At 43.1% G+C, this 19,831-nt stretch overlaps 1 protein-coding gene across 1 annotated transcript in view; it reads right to left on the bottom strand.

Moving 5' to 3' along the window:
- LOC131184881 (A-kinase anchor protein 13-like) overlaps positions 1 to 19,831 on the bottom strand; it is a 143,100-nt gene that overhangs the window by 6,261 nt on the left and 117,008 nt on the right. The window contains exons 4-5 of the mRNA XM_058156701.1: positions 9,931 to 10,081; positions 434 to 730 (exon numbers count right to left, since the gene is read on the bottom strand). Of these exons, the coding sequence (XP_058012684.1) occupies positions 434 to 730; positions 9,931 to 10,081 (448 nt within the window). The remainder of the gene's footprint in view (positions 1 to 433; positions 731 to 9,930; positions 10,082 to 19,831) is intronic.

The raw sequence follows: 19,831 nt of genomic DNA, 5'->3' as shown, positions 1-19,831 counted from the left end.
TTATACCCAAAAGGTAGTGCACGCTTTCTTTCTTTCTTTTTCTTTCTCTTTCTTTCTTTCTTTTCTGTCACTCTTTTTCAGGAAGGAACTGTCTTGGTCTCATTTATGACACTTCAACTGTCTTGGTTAACTCACAGCATAAAAATGCTACAGATAACATCTACCAAAACTAGCAACAACAGAATCATTTGACTGAGATTTGTTTCTGTGGCGTGGCACAAATGCAAATTGCTTAGAAAGCTAATCTGCGCAGACAAACAGAGTACTAATAGACTAAATCAGGTTTATGGAAAACAGATTCATCAGCTGCATTTTGCAGGGAGAAATCAGTCCAGTCTGTCTAAAATGTGACGTGGGAGAACCGGCTCCTAACTTTGATTATCGCCGTGATAATGCAATCTGCAGCACGCACGAAGCATTGATCAAACCTTACCGTTGAGACTGTGGTCTGTTCCCAACACGTTCCACTCGGTCGGCAGCTTCAGGTGACGAAACGCCAAAGTTACTTTCTCATCCAGAAAATCTAAGTCCCCGGCTGGTGGCCTGGAACGGTCCAGGAAACGTGTAAAGTTTAATGCTTGCTGGTTTCCAGCACACGATGCCAGGAATTGTGCCGCGTTGTAGGCTTCATCCTGGACGAACTGCAAACTGTCTTCCGCCACCACCAAAAGAGGGTGACCTTGCTTGGTGGCACAGAGAGAGACTTTCACCGTCTCGCAACAGTCATGACCTGCGTAGAAAAACAATTGACCTAAATTAAGACATTTTAATTCTACTTCTTCCATGTCCTTCCACCCCTGGCTACAGCCTCTTCATCATGGGTGTGCAACGGTTGCTGAGTCAGGGACTGCACAAGTACTGGGAAGAGGTCACCAGGGGCCAGGTGCAAAGAAAGGGACAAGACCAAGGCTACGTTCATTTCATTTTCATTAAGCTGCATTGGTTAAACGTCCTTTTGCAGTGAAATGGGCAGCATTTAAAAAAAATTGATAAATTAAATAAACAAATACAGCCAATACACAATTGTTTGGGCCTCCATTGTCATTGTAAGTTGAGGACTACTTGATTTTAGCTTTTTCCTAAGTCAGGGAGTAGGGCTACATTTCAGTGGTGAAATGTAAAATTTGTTACTACCGATTCTGTGGGTATGGCTTGGTGGTCTTGAGGGATAATGTGACTGGGTAGGCGTGGCCAACTTTTCTTTTTTTACTTTTAAAAGCATTTTTTTTTTTGCCTCCTTTAAAAGAAAAAAAAAACCTCTGATGATCAGGCAACTCAGCTGGGATCGCCAGAGAAGCTTTTTAAAAGCATTTTTTTCTACAACCTCTTCGGCCAATGGTTTGTAGGTTGTGATTTATGACCTAGCTAACTGTGGTTTATTCAACCATCTAAGATCTTGGCTATAAATCTGGGTACAACCTATGTAACAGTCTTGGGTTCAAAAAGTAAAATAACCCAAAGGCCAAATTCTAAAAGGCCAAACTTCCAAGGACTTGAGAATAGTCATGCTAGGGATAAATTTTGGAAAATGCAGTTCCCTCACATTTGGAGAGCATCAGGATGAGGAACGTTGGACCATTAGGTAAAGAGAAGTAGCCAGGAATCTGAAGAAACAAGACACCTAAAATGCTGGGCCTGGATGCTGAACTAAGCAACATTAAAGCATTGCAGCTCTTAAGAGATGAAACCAAGGTGACAAATAAGGCTTCATCAGATCAAACATCCAGCTGCAGAGAGCAATGTGTTTGCTCTCTTTCAAGCTCTTTGATGTTCTGCTTCCTTTGCCGCTGATATGCTTCTCCCCCCAGCCCAGAATTAGATTTTGACTTTGTCAATTAATTCAAAAGCAAAGAAGAGCTATTCCTCAAAGAACACGGTGAAGATCTAAATGGCTTCAGGACTTCCAGAACCTGTCGCATTAAAAAAGAAAAAGATCCGTGCTCTGCAGTATCTCTTTCATATTGCTTCTAAGGCTGAATGACAGAAATCAAATTGCTAAAAGAGGCAATTCGGTATTATGGATTTGTAAAGGAAGAAGGCAAGGAGGGTAACAAGATTAAACACACACACACACACACACACACACACACACACACACACACACACACACACACAAGCTGGAGCTTAAAAGATAGGTTTCATCTGCCACACTAGGAGATAAATCATATAGTCCTAGGATCAGCGAAAGAAACAGTATATAACAGAGTTTGTAACTAATCTCATAAGGGACTATCTTAGCAATACATAACTTAATAAAATATTATACACAAAGGGTAAAAAAAAAATGCCTACAATGCCTTGCACTACATTGCACCGAAAAATTAATTTAGGATATTAACACAACTATCTATCCTTCCCCCAACCACGAGTGCAAAGATCTATGTATAATATATGGGAAATTTCATTCATTCATTCATTCATTCATTCATTCATTCATTCATTCATTCATTCATCCATCCATTCACATTCATTCATTCATTGATAAAATATACAAATAAAGCTTTGCAAATAATTTTACCAAATCAACCTACATTCCAGTGGTGGGTTCTAACCACCAATTCCACTTTGCGCACACACTTTGCGTGCGATCAGCAAACACGTGTAATATTAAATATACAACCCCTTTATCATATTTTATCAGGTAATATAGCGTATTTTTCAGAGTATAAGATGCACCGGAGTATAAGACGCACCTTAGTTTTTGGGGAGGAAAATAAGAAAAAAGCTAATTTGCAGGTGGATTGGCCTCCCAGAATACCCCCAATCAGCTGTTCCCAGAGGTGAATTTTAGCAACAGGTTCCTTGGTTGTGAGCTCTGTGCCTTGATTTTTTTTTTTTTTCTGCCTCTGAAACTTCTGAAATTCTGTTTCAGAAAAAAACTTTTTTTTATGCCTCTGAAAGCCTCCGAAACAGCTTCAGAAAAAAAGCCTCTGAAGCTCTGTTTGGGGGCTTCTTTTCTGAAGCTTCATTTCTGATGCTTTTTTCAGCCTCTGAATCCTCCATTTGAGAAGCTGGGCGGGGCTACATTCGGAGTATAAGACACACCCAGATTTTCACCCTCTTTTTTGGGGGAAAAAGGTGTGTCTTATACTCCGAAAAATACAGTACCTAACAAAAATATTTCTGGCTTTAAATCTATATGTGGCTTTATCATTTTCTCAAACTATGTATGCATTTTTGTCAAGTATTTTTTTGCTCTTGGGCATATCCACCACATATGATAGTACGTGCCCAGTATCTGATTACATTTCCAACATTTGGCGGACACGTTTTTAAACTTTAACTTTGCTAATCTTGCCGAGAATAGTAAAGGTTCTGGACTGGACTGGGAAATAGTCCCAGTTCACATCCCAGAAGGACTGGCTAACCACTTCTATAATACGCCAAGAAATCTGAATGAATTTGCTACGGATTTACTCCTGATAAATCACCAGAACTTGGTCATTGTAAGTGTGTATCATGGAATTCATTTGAATGAAACTGAAAAATACATTTCACGGAGATGGGAAAAGGGACAACTGTCATTACCAGTGAGAGAGAAAAAATTATGTAATGAAAATGAATGTGTTGCCTGGAATAATGTTTTTATTCCAGACAGTACTTGTTTTGACAACAGATGCACCGTTTAAACAGTGACAGAAGGAGATAGATAAATTTACGTAGTAGGGAAGTTAAGTATAAGGTGTTACAAGAGGCAAAGGGAAGAGGAGGAGTAGGTTTACCGGATTTGGAGTTGTATTTTGTGGCTTGTTGTTTGCTTTGGATGAAAGAGTGGGCGTTGCTGAGAAATAGAAGGCTTTTGGGGTTAGAAGGACACGACCTGAGATTTGGGTGGCATGGATATTTGTGGCACAAAAAAGTCAAGATTAATGTGGATTTTAAACACCATTACGTTAGACATGCCAGGTTGAGAATGTGGAACAGATACACCCAGGATGTGCTTCGAAACACTCTTGTCCTGCCTACTATTTGGATTCTGGAAAGAGTACAAAAAAGAACAACAAAAACTGATTAGGGGTTGGAAGCCAAAATACATGAAGAATGGTTGCAGGAATCGAACCAGCGTCTAGTGAAAAGAAGGACCAGGGGTGACATCATAGCAGTGTTCCAATATCTAAAAGGTTGCCACAAAGAAGAAGGAAGTCAACCGCTTCTACAAAGCACTTGAGGACAGGACAAGAAGCCACAGGTGGAAACTAATGAAGGATAGAAGCAACCTGGAACTAAGGAGAACAATGAACCAATGGAAAGGTTTGCCTTCAGAAATTGTGGGTGCTCTTTCACTGGAGGCTTTTAAGAAGAGACTGGACAGCCACTTGTCTGGAATGGTATAGGGTTTCCTGCTTGAGCAGGAGGTTGGACTAGAAGATCTCCAAGGTTCCTTCCAACCCTGTTATTCTATATTCTATCCAGCTGTGGGCTATTCTGTCTTTTATCTGACCATTCCTGCGTAGTGTCTCCTAAGGTCACTCCCACATAACAGTTATACTTGGTGGAGCCCTGCAGTAAATGCAAACATGTAGGCAATGGGATGGGGTGGCTCAGTGGCTAAGAAACTGAGTTTGTTGATCGAAAGATCAAGAGTTCAGCAGTTTGAATCCCAAGTGCCGTGTAATGGGGTGAGCTCCCGTTACTTGTCCCAGCTTCTGCCAACCTAGCAGTTCAAAAGCATGTAAAAAATGCAAGTAGAAAAATAGGGACCACCTTTGGTGGGAAAGTAACAGCATTCCGTGCGCCTCTGGTGTTTAGTCATGCCGGCCACATGACCACGGAGACGTCTTCAGACAGTGCTGGCTCTTCGGCTTTGAAACAGAGATGAGCACCGCCCTCTAGAGTCGGGAACGACCAGCACATATGTGCGAGGGGAACCTTTACTTTTACCTTTACCTTTAGACAATGGAGACAGATGCCTTTTCAGGTGCCCCATTTCAAGAAAAAAAAAATTGTAGAGATTGAAATGGTACATATGGTTTCAACATCTCATTTGCCATGATCGTGTGCTGAGGTTCCAAAACCTCAGGAGATGGTGGCCATTTTTTAGGATTTTTTTTTTTAAAAAGATCAATCCTTCTATATTTCTTTCAAGTATTACTGTTTGTTGGAGTTGGGCAGGTAATCAAATTAAGTAGCCTCTTCCATGTTACCTATGCATACCTCATCCACTGAGATGCAGTGGTACTGATACCTCAATATATGAACTGCTTCTATGCATCGTAGCTAAGTCTCTGAACCCAAGCCCACCTCCGTCCAGTTTAACCAGTGAGAAATGCTAGCTTCTCTTGGAGAGAAACCCAGCAATCAGACTTGATAGGAAAATAATATGGAAGATATTCTCTTCGTGCTGACATTTGGACTCCCATCCAGCTGTACTCTGTTCAAGTAGACGGCTTTTATCACCAAGCTGCTTGGAGACACAACACTGTTGTGACTAAACAAGAAATATTGGCTGCTTCACTATAGCATGACTTCACATCTGATCCAGCCAAGTGTGGAATCCAGCCTATTCAAGATCAACTCTTCCAAGGACTCAAATCTCAGATCAGACAGCACAGTTTCAGGAACTATTTCAAGCTTCTCTAGGAACCCCAATGTAGTAGCATCACCTCTGTGGATGATTGAGGGTGACCATATTAATGGAACTCCTGCAGGGGTGAAATCTACTTCCCTCCCCTATTCGTTCGGAAGTGTGTGTGATCACGTGCGATTTTGGACCCTCTGAATATGCCCAAAGCTTTCTGCGCATGTGCAGAGGGTAAAAAACAGGTTGCTTCCTGGTTAAAACTAGGAACTAATGATGTCCAGGTGGGTGGGTGGACCCTCACTCTACCGCTGCTACCAGTTCTCCCAACCACTTGCCGCCGCCGCTACCAGTTCAGCTGAACCGGTCCAAACTGGTAGTATTTCATTTCTGGACTCCTGAAATCATTAAATAAATAAATTAAAAAATTAAGTTTTTGTGCATGCGCAGAAGGTCTGCACGGGCATGTGATGTGCACACTTGCGCTAAGTATGTACACATGCAGCACATACACTTCCTTCCAGACCAATAAGGAAGGTAAGTAGATTTCAAGGAAGGAAGGAAGGAAGGAAGGAAGGAAGGAAGGAAGGAAGGAAGGAAGGAAGGAAGGAAGGAAGGAAGGAAGGAAGGAAGGAAGGAAGGAAGGCACTACTGAGAGTACCTGGACTTCCATGGTCTCAGTGTAATCCCTAGGAAAATTACTCTCCAAAATCATACAAGGAACCAAAAGAGGATTGAGAATTTTATTGAGGGGCAGTCGGGGAGAGTACTTGATATGTTTCCTAAGAAAGTGTCTTATTAAGCCAAGGCCTCATGTCTCTTGCTTTCAATCAACCACAAGTCTTACACAACTTGTTTACTTATGTGATTCTTCACTACAAAGAGTATTTCATCAAAGGAGAGGGGGGGGGAAAACCAACCATAATCTCTACAAGACACCTAAAAAAGCAAAGAGTTCTGGATAATTATTTGAAAGTAGCAAAACTAGAGTTAAGATAATATGCATAATCGGGAGAAAAAATGCAAAGTGCACATTCAAACCCACAGATGAGAATCTTTAGTCAGAAAACTCTGTGGTGGGTTTTGCGTTCTCTGAGCTCAGCTGCTTTCATGCAGACCAAATTAAGTAACATTGTCAGTGCTAGAGGGAGTGGAGAGGAGGAGGAAGAGGAGGATGACAACAACAACGACTAGGACCGTGGGATCTTTGGTGCTCTCTAAATTTCGCGGCTTTCGTGTAGATGTTTCACTACCCAACTAGGTAACATCATCAATGCTAGAAGGGAGTGGGGTTTGCTCTTTTTTTTATATACTAATGGCTTAAAATATAAAAATATATAAAAAGACCACTAGGAAGGTTTATCTGTGTCCTCAGGGTCACCTGAGTACTGCAAATGGGCGTGGAGCCTTCTTGGCTGCAGGAAGATTTCTGCCCTGTGTCCCTTCACTGTTGAAGACAGGCACAGGCTGTTGGGGATGAGTCCGCATCTCAAACCGAAGTGCACACGGTTCCTGTTGTGTGCAATTCAAACACCTGCACTACTTAAGTGATCCTGAGGACACAGATAAGTCCTCCAAGTGGCCTCAACGACTCTCTAAAAAGAATGCAAATGACCAGCTGTCTGCAAGGAATATAAATCCTCCCTTTCCCCCATCATCCAGTCAGAGCTGAAGAAGCTTCCTGGACGAGAAGCAAAATGTCTTCAAAGAAAAAGAAGAAAATCGAGTTGCCTTTTGGGGAAAAAAGCATCTTTGGGACACGTGTGACCTGGATAAGGACCCAGATTGTTGGAGGCAACTTGCTGACTCTGTAAACCACTTAGAGAGGGCTGGAAAGCACTGCGAAGCAGTATATAAATCTAAGTGCTATTGCTATTCCTTCCTTCCTTCCTTCCTTCCTTCCTTCCTTCCTTCCTTCCTTCCTTCCTTCCTTCCTTCCTTCCTTTCCTTCCCTTCCCTTCCCTTCCCTTCCCTTCCTTCCTTTCCTCCCTCCCTCCCTTCCTTGGTGCACAGTGATTAGAATGCAGTATTGCAGGCAAACTCTGCCCAGTGCCAGCAATTCGATTCTGACCGGCTCAATGCTGACTCAGCCCTCCATCCTTCCGAAGTGGGTAAAATGAGAACCCAGATTGCTGGGGGGCAACATGCTGACTCTGTAAACCGTGAAGTGGTATATAAGTCTAAAGGCTATTGCTATAACTGAGAATCTCCATAAACATTATTTACTTGAGTATATTTTACATTTGTGTTTCCATGGTAGATTTTTTAGCATCATCCAAGAAGTTCATTTCCAATCAGGACCAATTTCTCTAACAGACAGGAAAGAGCTCTCTCTCTCTCCATTATTGTCCATCTCGCATTAGTTATTAATCCTGTAGCACTCAAAGAATGCTGGCTGTGGCTCCCTTTAATGAGTTGTCACCGATACTGCATCAAGACACAATTGTCAGCCCTTGATGACCCAAGTCAGTAATGGGGGCAAGAGCCCAAAGAGGGCAGCAAACCAAGAGAAGGGGGGGAACGGTTCCTGACCCAGTTGGGTTCCTCAAACTCTTGAAGACTTGGAGAAGGTCAAAGGAGAGCATGAGGGTCAAAAGATTATTTTTTTTCCTTCTTAGGCTGTTGAATTTCATAAGAAGGTTCACTTAAAATGCAAGCTGTTTTTCCTCTCCCTCCCTTGTTAGTTTTCAAAAGTATAGGGACATAAGAAAGTTTGCCTCATCATGAGTCAGTTCACTGGTCGATCAACATCTGCATTGTTTTCCCAGACTGGAAATGGCTCTTCATTGTTTAAAAAGAGAGTTTTTCCCAATTCCATCAGGAGATGGTGAGGTTGACCCTATGACACGCTGCAAAAAATGACTGAATACAATTTCCAGTGGACAATGGGTGTAGACCACGCCACTCCCTGCCTCTCCAATGAGTTGAAGCAGCAAAATTATTCAGAGCAAAGGAAATGACAACATTCAGCTCTCGGTAATGCAAAGTTTGTATACAGAGCCTTAATTTCAGAAACATCGACCCCGCTGTTCTTGGGTTTGCAAAACCCTTACATTTATCCTTAATGTCATCCATGAAAATGAAAACATGAAATGCAAATAAAATAAATGCTAACATTTATGTTTCCTAAAGGCTTAGCAAATATTAAGAATTGTCTCTTTCTTTTTAAGAATTAAAAGAAAACTAGCTGGGCAGAGCATTTTGCAAAAGGAGAGGGGAAGGAAGGAAGGAAGGAAGGAAGGAAGGAAGGAAGGAAGGAAGGAAGGAAGGAAGGAAGGAAGGAAGGAAGGAAGGAAGGAAGGAAGGAAGGAAGGAAGGGAAGGAAAATGATGGGTGGGAGGGAGGGAGGGAGGGAGGGAGGAAAGGAAGGAAGATGATGGGAGGGAGGGAGGAAGGAAAGGAAGGAAGATGATGGGAGGGAGGAAGGAAAAGAGAAAGAGAAAGGAAAGAAAAAAGAGGGAGGGTGGGGGGAAGGAAGGAAAGGAAGGAAAAGAAGGAAAGGAAGGAAGGAAGATGATGGGAGGGAGGAAGAAAGCAAGAAAGGAGAGAAAGAGAAAGGAAAAAAAGAGGGAAGGGAGGAAGGAGAATTCCCACCATATAATGAGTGCCAGCATTTCTTTGAAAGCCCTACTGTTTTTCTAGAGTGAGCAAAGGGCACCATCTTCTCTGGGTGCTGCACTGTTTTCTAAAAACCCACTTCATCAGTGACATTCCACCCAATCTCCCCTATGCTGGAAGTGGAGGCTTAGTGGTTCCCAGTGCTTGGAAGAGCCACCTCTTGTCTTAGCATGTTGAGCGATAAGGCAACATACCGGTTCAAGCAAACCAGTATCATCGGGTCATAAGACTCTCAAACTCTCTTTTACCAAGTTGGATTCGGAGTTAAAGGCTGTGGTGTGAACTCAGTCCTAGGAGCTCGGGTCTGCATGGTTTTCTCTACTTCTCTTTTTTTCCGATAAAGAAGCCATTTGCTAGAAGTTTTGTCCTCTGCCCATCTTTCTGTCCAAGTTACAGCCCAGTTCTTCCTGGGCAGACTGGCTCACAATCAAACCACACTTGCCCATACAATGCCCAGGCACAATGCTGCTTCTATGAGAAGAGCAGGGGTGAAACCCAGCAGGTTCTGACAGGTTCTGGCGAACTGGTAGCGGAAATTTTGAGCAGTTCAGAGAACCAGCAAATACCACTTCTGGCTGGCCCCAGAGTGGGGTGGGAATGGAGATTTTGCAGTATCCTTCCCCTGCCACACCCACCAAGCCACGCCCATATAACCGGCAGTAAAAAAAAAATTGTATTTCACCACTGGAGGAGAGTGCCAACTTACGTGCCATTCAGATACATGGACCCAATGCAATAAGAGTTGCATGAATGGATGGATAGGATTTCATGCCTTCTATTTTTTGCAAGCTTACCTGGAGCAACTGTTTCCAACCTCCCTGAATCAAGCTTCCTAGTGCTGGTGCAGTGTTGAAGGGCGGATCCAGTAAAAACGAGGTAAAAAATCACATCGTCACTTTCAACATGATCATCTTCAGTAAGCAATATGGTGATTCTGCAGTCACCCTAAAGGATCCAGGGAAGGAAGGGGGGGAAAAAAGAGTATGAACTTTTAATTTTAACATCTGTTGATGAAAAAGATCCATTTAGTAATAGGCGCCTTAGGTGGAATCTCAAAAAATCTGGAGCACCACTTGAACACCATTGGCATTGACAAAATTACCATCAGTCAATTGCAAAAGGCAGCTTTGCTTGGAACAGCTTACATCTCGTGATGTTACTTTTAAAGTTATTAAACAACATATCCCTTCCCCAGATTTTGGGAAGGACTCGGTAGGAGTAGGAACGGGAATATTATTTATTTATTTATTTATTTATTTATTTATTTTGTCACAACAGTATATATAAGCAATTATTATACCAAGGTTATTGGTCCAGTATAATGAGACACACAAGGAATTTGTCTCTGGTGCATAAGCTCTCAGTGTACATATAAAGAACAACATAGTGGTAAGTCGTAGATCATAAATCATAAGATACTATCATGATCATAACATACCGATAGGAGAAAGTAGTAGGAAAGATAAGATGAGAAGATGAAAAGGATGAGAAGATGAGAAGAATTATAACTCTACTACAAACCCTACTACAAAACATAAGACAGCGCTGAGGGTAGTAGGTGTTTAGCAGAGCAAAAAAACTTTGTGTCTAGTTGTCTTGGCACGCAATGCCCTATAGCACCATCCCAAGGGAAGAAGTTGAAATAGTTTATGTCTAGGATGTAAGGAGTCTATAGGTATTTTCTCAGTCCTCTTTCTGGCTCATGCAGTATACAGGTCCTCAGTGGAAGACAGGCTGGTTGCAGTTGCTTCTTCTGCAGTCCTAACTATCCATTGATGTCTGAACCTGTCCTGCAGGTGGATAAAAATTCCATATCCAATCTAAACATTCGGGTGACTGTGCAACCAACCATAATGAGTAAAATAGCATATGTTATTATGACAAATTGGATGAACTGAAGAGTTTGGTGCTAGAAGGAGAAAAAAATACATTTGGGTCTTACTAAGAACCAGAGGTGGGTTTCAGCAGGTTCTGACCAGTTCTGGAGAACCGGTACTGGAAATTTTGAGTAGTTCGGAGAACCAATAAATACCACCTCTGACTGGCCCCGCCCCCACCTATTCTCTACCTCCTGAGTCCCAGCTGATCTGGAAGGAATGGAGATTTTACAGTATCCTTCCCCTGCCACGCCCACCAAGCCATGCTATGCCTAAGCCACGCTCACAGAACTGGTGGTAAAAAAAAATTGAATCCCACCACTGCTAAGAACGGTTTTCAAGGGGTGGAGAGAAATAGGCTTATTCTTCTAAGAACAATTAGGAGACATCACTTTAGGCAGATGTTCTATGCTAATGATTTCAGTTGGGTTTCTTCTATCTTCTTTATTCTTAAATTTATTGAATAGAATAGAATAGAATAGAATTTTTTATTGGCCAAGTGTGATTGGACACACAAGGAATTTGTCTTGGTGCATATGCTCTCAGTGTACATAAAAGAAAAGATACGTTCATCAAGCTACAACATTTACAACACAAATGATGGTCAATATATCAATATAAATCATAAGGATACAAGCAACAAAGTTACAGTCATACAGTCATAAGTGGAAGGAGATGGGTGATGGGAACGATGAGAAGATTAATAGTAGTGCAGATTCAGTAAATAGTTTGACAGTGTTGATGGAATTATTTGTTTAGCAGAGTGATGGCCTTCGGGAAAAAACTGTTCTTGTGTCTAGTTGTTCTGATATGCAGTGCTCTATAGCGTCGTTTTGAGGGTAGGAGTTGAAACAGTTTATGGCCAGGATGTGAGGGGTCTGTAAACATTTTCACGGCCCTCTTCTTGATTCGTGCAGTATACAGGTCCTCAATGGAAGGCAGGTTGGTAGCCATTGTTTTTTCTGCAGTTCTAAATTTATTGGATTTTATTTGGACCTCAATGTCTATGGAGACTCTCAGTCATCCAGGTCCCAGTTGTCCCAAAGGTGCTTTTTCAAGAGGCAACTGAACATTCTTGTTCTTCGTTGAATTCTCTTGCATGACACTTCAAAGAAAAACAAGAAAGTCCAGCTGCCTCTTGAAAAAGCACCTTTGGGGTTTAGGCCTTAAGTCTTCCTGCTGTATAGAAAAGGCAAGACACACAACCTGGTAAAATAATAGAAATCATAATAATTGCCTTAGGGAGGCAACTCCTTATGCACGAAAAGTTTGTCCCTGCTCCTAATTGTTGTATAAAAGGACAAGGACAAGCCTAATGCTGGGAAAGATTGAGGGCAAAAGAAGAAGGGGACGACAGAGAACGAAGTGGCTGGATGGAGTCGCTGAAGCAGTCAGCATGAGTTTAAATGGACTCCAGAGGATGGTAGAGGACAGGAAGGTCTGGAGGAACGTTGTCCATGGGGTCGCGAATGGTCGGACACAACTTTGCAGCTAACAATAGCAACATGTACACAAGAATCGGATCTATTAATGGTCAAAGCAAACTGGCATCAGATAAAAGTCAATGGACTTCTAGGGAAAGTGACTGAGGTCTCTTTGGGGGTGGGTGGGCACAGAGACTCCAGACTAATGATGCATTTGACCCCACCCTCAGGCTCAACCGAGTCATTTTCTGCATTGTTCCGGTAAATGATTCCCCCTCACCCCCTGCCCCGGGTTGGAAAGCTAACAAAATATCCCTTGTCTCGTTTTTACAAAATGACAGAGGAAGACAAATTCCTTGTGTGTCCAATCACACTTGGCCAATAAGGAATTCTATTCTATTCTATTCTATTCTATTCTATTCTATTCTATTCTATTCTATTCTATTCTATTCTATTCCAGATACAGGCAAATTCTCAACTTACAACAGTTCATTTAGTGACTATTCAAAGTTACAACGGGACTGAAAAAAGTGACTTATGACCATTTTTCACAGTTATGACCATTGCAGCTTCTTCCTGGTCACTGATCCAAATTCGGATGCTGGCGTGTATTTATTTATTTTTTAACAAAGATTTTTATTTTTAAACAAACGGTACATTGTTATTCAATCAATGTGTCATCGGAGTACAAAATTTTGTGTCATTATATTCAACATTTACCACCCTTAACTTAATAAATATACATCTTTGCTTTGACATTTTAATTTAATTTATTACAACATGTTCTTTTGATATTTCTTAAATTTTATTCTACTTATTGCCTGTATTCAATGTCTATCATCCATTGGTAAAATTGCCCCCATATATTGTAAACTGGCATGTATTTAGGACGGTTGCCATGTCCTGGGCTTTTGCAATCCCCTTTTGCGATCTTCTGGGAAGCAAAGTCCATGGGAAAGCTGGATTCGCTTAAGAACCGTTTTACTAATTTAATAACTGCAGGGATTTACTGAATGACTGTGGCAAGAAGCGTCATGAAGTGGAGCAAAACTCACTTAACAACTGTCTCGCTCAACATACGTGACAGCTGACAGAGCCAAACTGCGGAGGCTTTGCTGAGTCTCGGCTTGTATAAGGAACTAAACCGGCCAGCCTGGATTAGGGGAAGTTTATTGGCTATGTTATAGGCTGGAAACATGTTGGGGCGTGGCTGAGGGGTGGAGTCACAGGTGGAGCCAGCCTGGATTAGGGGCAGTTTATTGGCTGTGTTATAGGCTGGAAACGTGTTGGGGGCGTGGCTGAGGGATGGAGTCACAGGTGGAGCCAGCCTGGATTAGGGGAAGTTTATTGGCTGTGTTATAGGCTGAAAGCGAGTTGGGTGGGGATGCGGCTGGGTGACGGAGTCACAGGTGGAGCACAGAAGACATTAAAAGTGGAGGGGAGCACTGTGCGATAGCGCTGACTATTTTTCTTCACTGTGATTGAAGAAGTGCCCACATAAGTATTGGGCTCAATTGCGGTCGTAAGTCCAAGTCTGCCTGTATTTCCGACCCACCCAATCAGCGTGTTGGGAAGACAGGCTCACACCTTTCCGTACACAGCATCCTGCTTTCAATAAATCCAGAATTTTGCCATCAAGGAAGGCTTTCCCCCTTTGCAGCCGCAAGGTTGCCTTGAGCTCCGAAAGAGCCGTTTAATTTGAGCGTGTTTACTTTCCCTGGTTTATTATTACCCAAATAATGTCATCTGTTAGAGATCATGACAGGGCAAGGGGGTTATTAGAACCCCCTTCACTTAAAGCAGCTAACAAATGACTAGCTGGCCTTGCCAAGTCTCATTTGGAGGAAAAGGTTCCCGAGATCAAAGCAAACTTCTGGCCCAGACGGGCAAACAAAAGTATAAATTAATTTCGTACCTAGCTTGGACGGACTAGCATTGACTTGGCTTGTTGCCCCGCTGCCAATGAAAACAGATTGTTTCCCGCCGTTCAGCAGACAACTTAAAAACAAATCTTTCCAAAAGGTGGAGATGTGTGGAAGGATTTCCCAAAGGGACTGCGGCAGCAGGAAAGTGGGGTTCCAAGAACCCCCATTTGGTGCTTGTTCTTCTGGTTTCTTTTGAAGCCTGCCCTCTTCATCTTTTTAATTATTTACTCAGTTTCTAAACTGCCCATCTCACCTACAGTAAGGGACTCTCCTGGAAGCCTCAACCTTTGATCAAGAGAAGAACCTGTCAGATGCAAGAAGTCAGGAGCCAGGATAGACTTCAAAAGCACCACGAGTTTATTTCATGCTACCAATAGGCAAGAATCTGATCTACTTATGGTCAAGGCGCATTGGGTGTCAGTGTGTATGAGCATTCATGACTGGGGTAGACATGGCAACAGGTCAGCCATTGGGGACTGGCTGGACTAGGTAACAAGGTCAGCCAATGTATAGGCATAGCACCTAAGTCAGCCAATGAGGGCTGTTTGGGAGCTGAAACAGCTTGGAGCCTGGGTGTGCCTTAGGTTAACTGATATGCATAAATATAAATTGTGTATTCCTATTATTGTCCTTCCTTCTGTTAACCGTGCTTCTGTGATTATGCTTCTGATTCTGAGAACTGCTCTTGGTACTGTATATATTTCTCATGTGTTGTTATGTACATAAAGAAATTTCTTATTTAAAGTTTTTTACAGGGATGTAGAGACTTCAAGCTGATGATGGGTTTGACCTTGCCCTCTCGCTCAGCCTGGTATTTTCCTACAAAACCCACTATTAGGCAACCAATATGGAACTGATGTCAAAAATGTCTTTCTGATATAAAGGTCCATCCATCCAATTCACAGTCCATCAGTAATTAAATTCTCTTTGGTAGAACCATCATCAGGACACCTCAGGGGAAGACACTGGGAGAAACGTTGGAACTCTATTGTTAGAGGGTATAGTAACAGAATCCTTTAATAAAGGAGAATATTTATAGCTTGGGCTTGACGTGGGTCCTTGGTGCTCTCTGAGCTTGCTTGTTTTCTTGCAGATGTTTCATTACCCAAACTAGGTAACATCATCAGTCTTAGTAAGGATAAAGGTAAAGATAAAGGTTCCCCTCGCACATACGTGCTAGTCGTTCCCGACTCTAGGGGGCGGCGCTCACCTCCGTTTCAAAGCCGAAAAGCCAGCACTGTCCGAAGATATCTCCGTGGTCATGTGGCTGGCATGACTAAATGCCAAAGACGCACGGAACATAGTTACCTTCCCACCAAAGGTGGTTCCTATTTTTCTACTTGCATTTTTTACCTGCTTTCGAACTGCTAGGTTGGCAGAAGCTGGGACACCAACGGGAGCTCACCCCATTACGCAGCACTAGGGATTCGAACCTCTGAACTGCTGACCCTTTGTTGACAAGCTCAGCATCTTAGCCACTGGAGCCACCCTGTCCTTTATAGTAAAGACTAGTAACTCCTTATTAGAACTGATGGTGTTACCTAGGTAGTGAAACATCTGCAAGAAAATCAGCAAGCTCAGAGAGCACCAAGGACCCCTCAGAGTCCTTTAAGCCAGACAGCATTTTTTTTCTCCCTCTCTCACACCAAAGGGAATCAAGAAAAGACAGCTCTTTCTTTTTTTTTTTTCCTTCCTTCCTTCTCATCCCCTCCTCTGTTTCAGGGCCATGGTGAATGCTCTGGCATTCATTCTTTGAGGTTATCTCCATATTACTTTCCTGTACAAGGTTATTTTCTCCATCTGTTTTTCAAGAACATTGGTGAACCAAACATTTGGATATTAAGGGGGCTGCGGAGCAATTTAGGATATAGTTGTAATGATCTCAGTTTGGGACCTAATTAACCATAATTAACTTGCATAATTCACTAGAAGTCACAGACTTGGCTAATCACTTGATGACTATAAAGGAGCCTGGACAAATTCATGGAAGACAATCCTATCCAGGTTTATCCAATATTATTTCTAGATTGGGGGAAGCAAATCTCCATATTCAGGCTGCAGGGAAATAATAGCAGAGAAGGTTGTGTCTCCATCTGCAGGTGAGCACTTCAGAGCCATCTGGTTGTCTAGACTGAAATACAGAACGCCGCACTTTGGATTAATCCAATCAAACTCTTCTTATAGCCGCGATGGCGAACCTATGGCACGTGAGCCACAGGTGGCACGCGGAACCAAATCTGTGGGCACGCGAGCGTTGCCCTAGCTCAGCTCTGCTAATTTTTGGGCCTTCCGGGTGCACTGGAAGTCAGGAAACAGGCTGTTTCTGACCTCCAGAGGGCCTCCGGGGGGGGGAGGCCATTGTTGCCCTCCCCAGGCTCCAGAAAGCCTCCAGAGCCTGGGGAGGGCAAAAAGCAGACCTACTGGGCCCACCGGGCCATCGCATCCCAAAAAGGGGGTAGTGCGGGGGGTGTCATCCGCACATTGGGGGGCAGGGGGCATTGAATTATGGGTGTGGGCATATGCATGCGTGAACACACACCCCCGCGCACTCCTCTCACTTTTGGCGTGCCTTCACTGTCTTATAGATTCCCATTAGAATAGCTAATGGAAAATATATTGATGTAGGAGAAGAGCAGGAAAAGCTTGGAAAGGCTGAGTTAAGCAAGACATCAGCCTAGAGTCATTACGTTCCCACAAAGGTCCAACCCCACTCGAATTCCATTAGCCTTTTTTATCTGTCACCAATTTAGTACTGAACTTTAATCGACCAGATTCTTGTACCGTATTTTTCGGAGTATAAGACGCACCAGAGTATAAGCCGCAGCTTAGGTTTTGGGGAGGAAAACAGGAAAAAAAAAATCTGCCTACCAGGTATTCATCTGGCTAGCATCCCGACTGTCAGCTTCAGCACATTAGTTTGCTGGGTTTTTTATCCCAATTGGGGATAAAAATCAGCTTCTAAAGCACAACTGACCTTTGTAGAGAGGGAAGCAATGAGAAAAGCAGGCAAACCACGGACACTGCTTCACTCGCTAGCGCCTCCTTAGGGTTGGAAAAAAACTTCACAGTTGAGAGTTGAAGGAAGCAGGCAAAGCGCTTCACTCCTAGCACCTCATTAGGACTGAAAAAAACTTCACAGCTGGAGGGAGCAGGCAAAACAGGGAAGCGAAAAGCGCCTAGTTAGGACTTTTTAAAAAAAACTTTAAAAAAGCTACATTCAGAGTATAAGACGCACCCAAATTTTCAGCCTCTTCTAGGAGGGAAAAAAGTGTGTTTTATACTCCGAAAAATACGGTATATAGTTTTGAGCAGCAAATCTTCTGCAACTGCAACTTAAAGTATGGCCCTTATTTGTTGCTCCTGACAATATAGGAGTTCTAATAGGAAGTACCTTCTCCTGGGTCAGAAGAAAGAGCAAAGTTTACTTTCAGTGCCATCCTCTCTTCAGAGAAAGCAAATTACTAGCAGGCACAACGGTGAGGCACGGATAATGTAAGGATCATGCAAGGATCATGTTTTGACACAGGTTGTACCCCTTAAAGAGAAATGTCAGTCTCTTTCCATTCTCCAGCTAATTTCAGGAAATCTACACGTCAACGCAATGGCTTGGGCTGTTTTTGCTCTAGACTGAAGGACAACCTATTATTGTTGTTGTTGTTGTTGTTGTTGTTAAATGTAGAATGTCAAGCGGACAACAATTACTCAACACTTACTCATAACACATTCATTCTGCTTGATAGCGCCTGGTGATTGATATCGAACTGTGAAGTTACTGGGGTGGGTGAGAAGGCAGTTGGCAACCCTCATAGCTGGCTACAAAACCGTATCACAAATGCTCAAGGACAATTGTCCAAGGAGGTGTACATAAAAACCTCTCTGACACCTTTCATCAAGTCTTTTGACAAGCAGGCAACAGCCCAGAGTCAACCTTTATGAAGAGCGTCCAACTTGGTAGGAAGAGTTTGCGATATGTAAAATGACTTGTTGTTCAAAAGAAGTGCAATGAAGTCACACAGAATGTGACTTATATTTTTGACCTTTTATGAAGCAATCTATCTAAAAAGGTATTTATTCGTTTGAGTGGGGCACAGACAATGTGCTAGCAACTTACTCTAAAACAGGGGTCTCCAACCTTGGCAACTTTAAAACTTGTGGACTTCAATTCCCAGAGTTCCTCAGCCAGATTTGCTGACTGAGTTGAAGTCCACAAGTCTTAAAGTTGCCAAGGTTGGAGACCCCCTGCTCTAAAACACAGAGAAGAATAGTGGGGTGGGGGATGGAGATAATCCATTATCTTCTGGTGGAGAAGCCTTGGGACTTTCACGTTCTCAAACATCCAAGTTTTCTAAACCAATCTTTCTCAACCGTGACAACTTGAAGATGTGTGAACTTCAACTCCCAGAATTCCCTGGCCAAGAAAAGTTTTGAGGATCATGATTAAAAGCTGTGGGACAGGTTTAACAGAGGCCACTGGATGGCACTCCGCTGCTCTCATCCAAGGCTGAGAATGAGGGGAGAAAAAGGAGAGAAAAAAGGGAAAAAGTTAAGCACAGAGTTGAAAAATGAATGGTTTGGGTCCCAAATTCCCATGTGTAACAAGCTCAACAGTTCCATTCAGAGGTTGTCAAATCCTGAGCAATGGAGTAGGTCAGCTTTCCATAAAAACTTAGCGGCAACCTCTTTTCCACGGCACAAAGAACTCTAAGCTTTTGCAAAGGATTCTGGAGAGACCATGCTGCACTCAGTTTACAAGGGATTCTGGGTAAGTTACAAGGGATTCTGGGAGATAATATGTCAGAGCAAAACTGCCTCTCTTCCAGACATCAGCCAGGTTCTGTAGGCTTTCACTCCACACATTGCAAGCCAACCCCTAAAATAGTTTCCACGTTTCCCTGCCGCTTCATTTTGCAAGTCAGGCTTTAAGAGATTGTTCTCTTTATTGAGCCACAAGAAAATCAGCTAGTGAATCCTCTCGTCTCTGGGACAGGTCCTCAAGTACTGGAAAATAGTTACCATGTCCCCTTCTAAACCTTCTCTTTCCTAGGCTAGACCAGGGGTGTCAAACTCAATTTCATTGAGGGCTGCATCAGGGTTGTGTTTGACCTTGGAGGGCCAGGGTGGGTGTGGCCAGGCTAGGCATGGCCAGCTCGATGTCACTCATATCGGAGGTGCCTGTGGTTGCCCGAACGCTCTGCGAAAACGGGATCCCGAGCTCCATTTTCAGCTGTGACGGCCTCCTACAACCCTCTGCCAGCAAAAACAAGAGTTCCGGAGGGCTGCAGGCAGAGCTCCATTTTCACTGGCAGAGGCACCATGGGCTGGTCCTTTGCTGTTTCCAGGGCAACCCTATGGGCCAGATCTAAGCACCCCGCAGACCGGATCCAGCCCATGGGCCTTGAGTTTGCCATCTCTGGGCTAGACGTACTTAGCTCCTTCAATCTCATTCTCCAAGACAAGTAAAGGACGGTT

The sequence above is a fragment of the Ahaetulla prasina genome, chromosome 13, assembly GCF_028640845.1.
Source record: "Ahaetulla prasina isolate Xishuangbanna chromosome 13, ASM2864084v1, whole genome shotgun sequence".
NCBI lineage: Eukaryota > Metazoa > Chordata > Lepidosauria > Squamata > Colubridae > Ahaetulla > Ahaetulla prasina.
The sequence above is the reverse complement of the archived record's forward strand: the minus strand, read 5'-3'. Positions and strand labels throughout refer to the sequence as shown.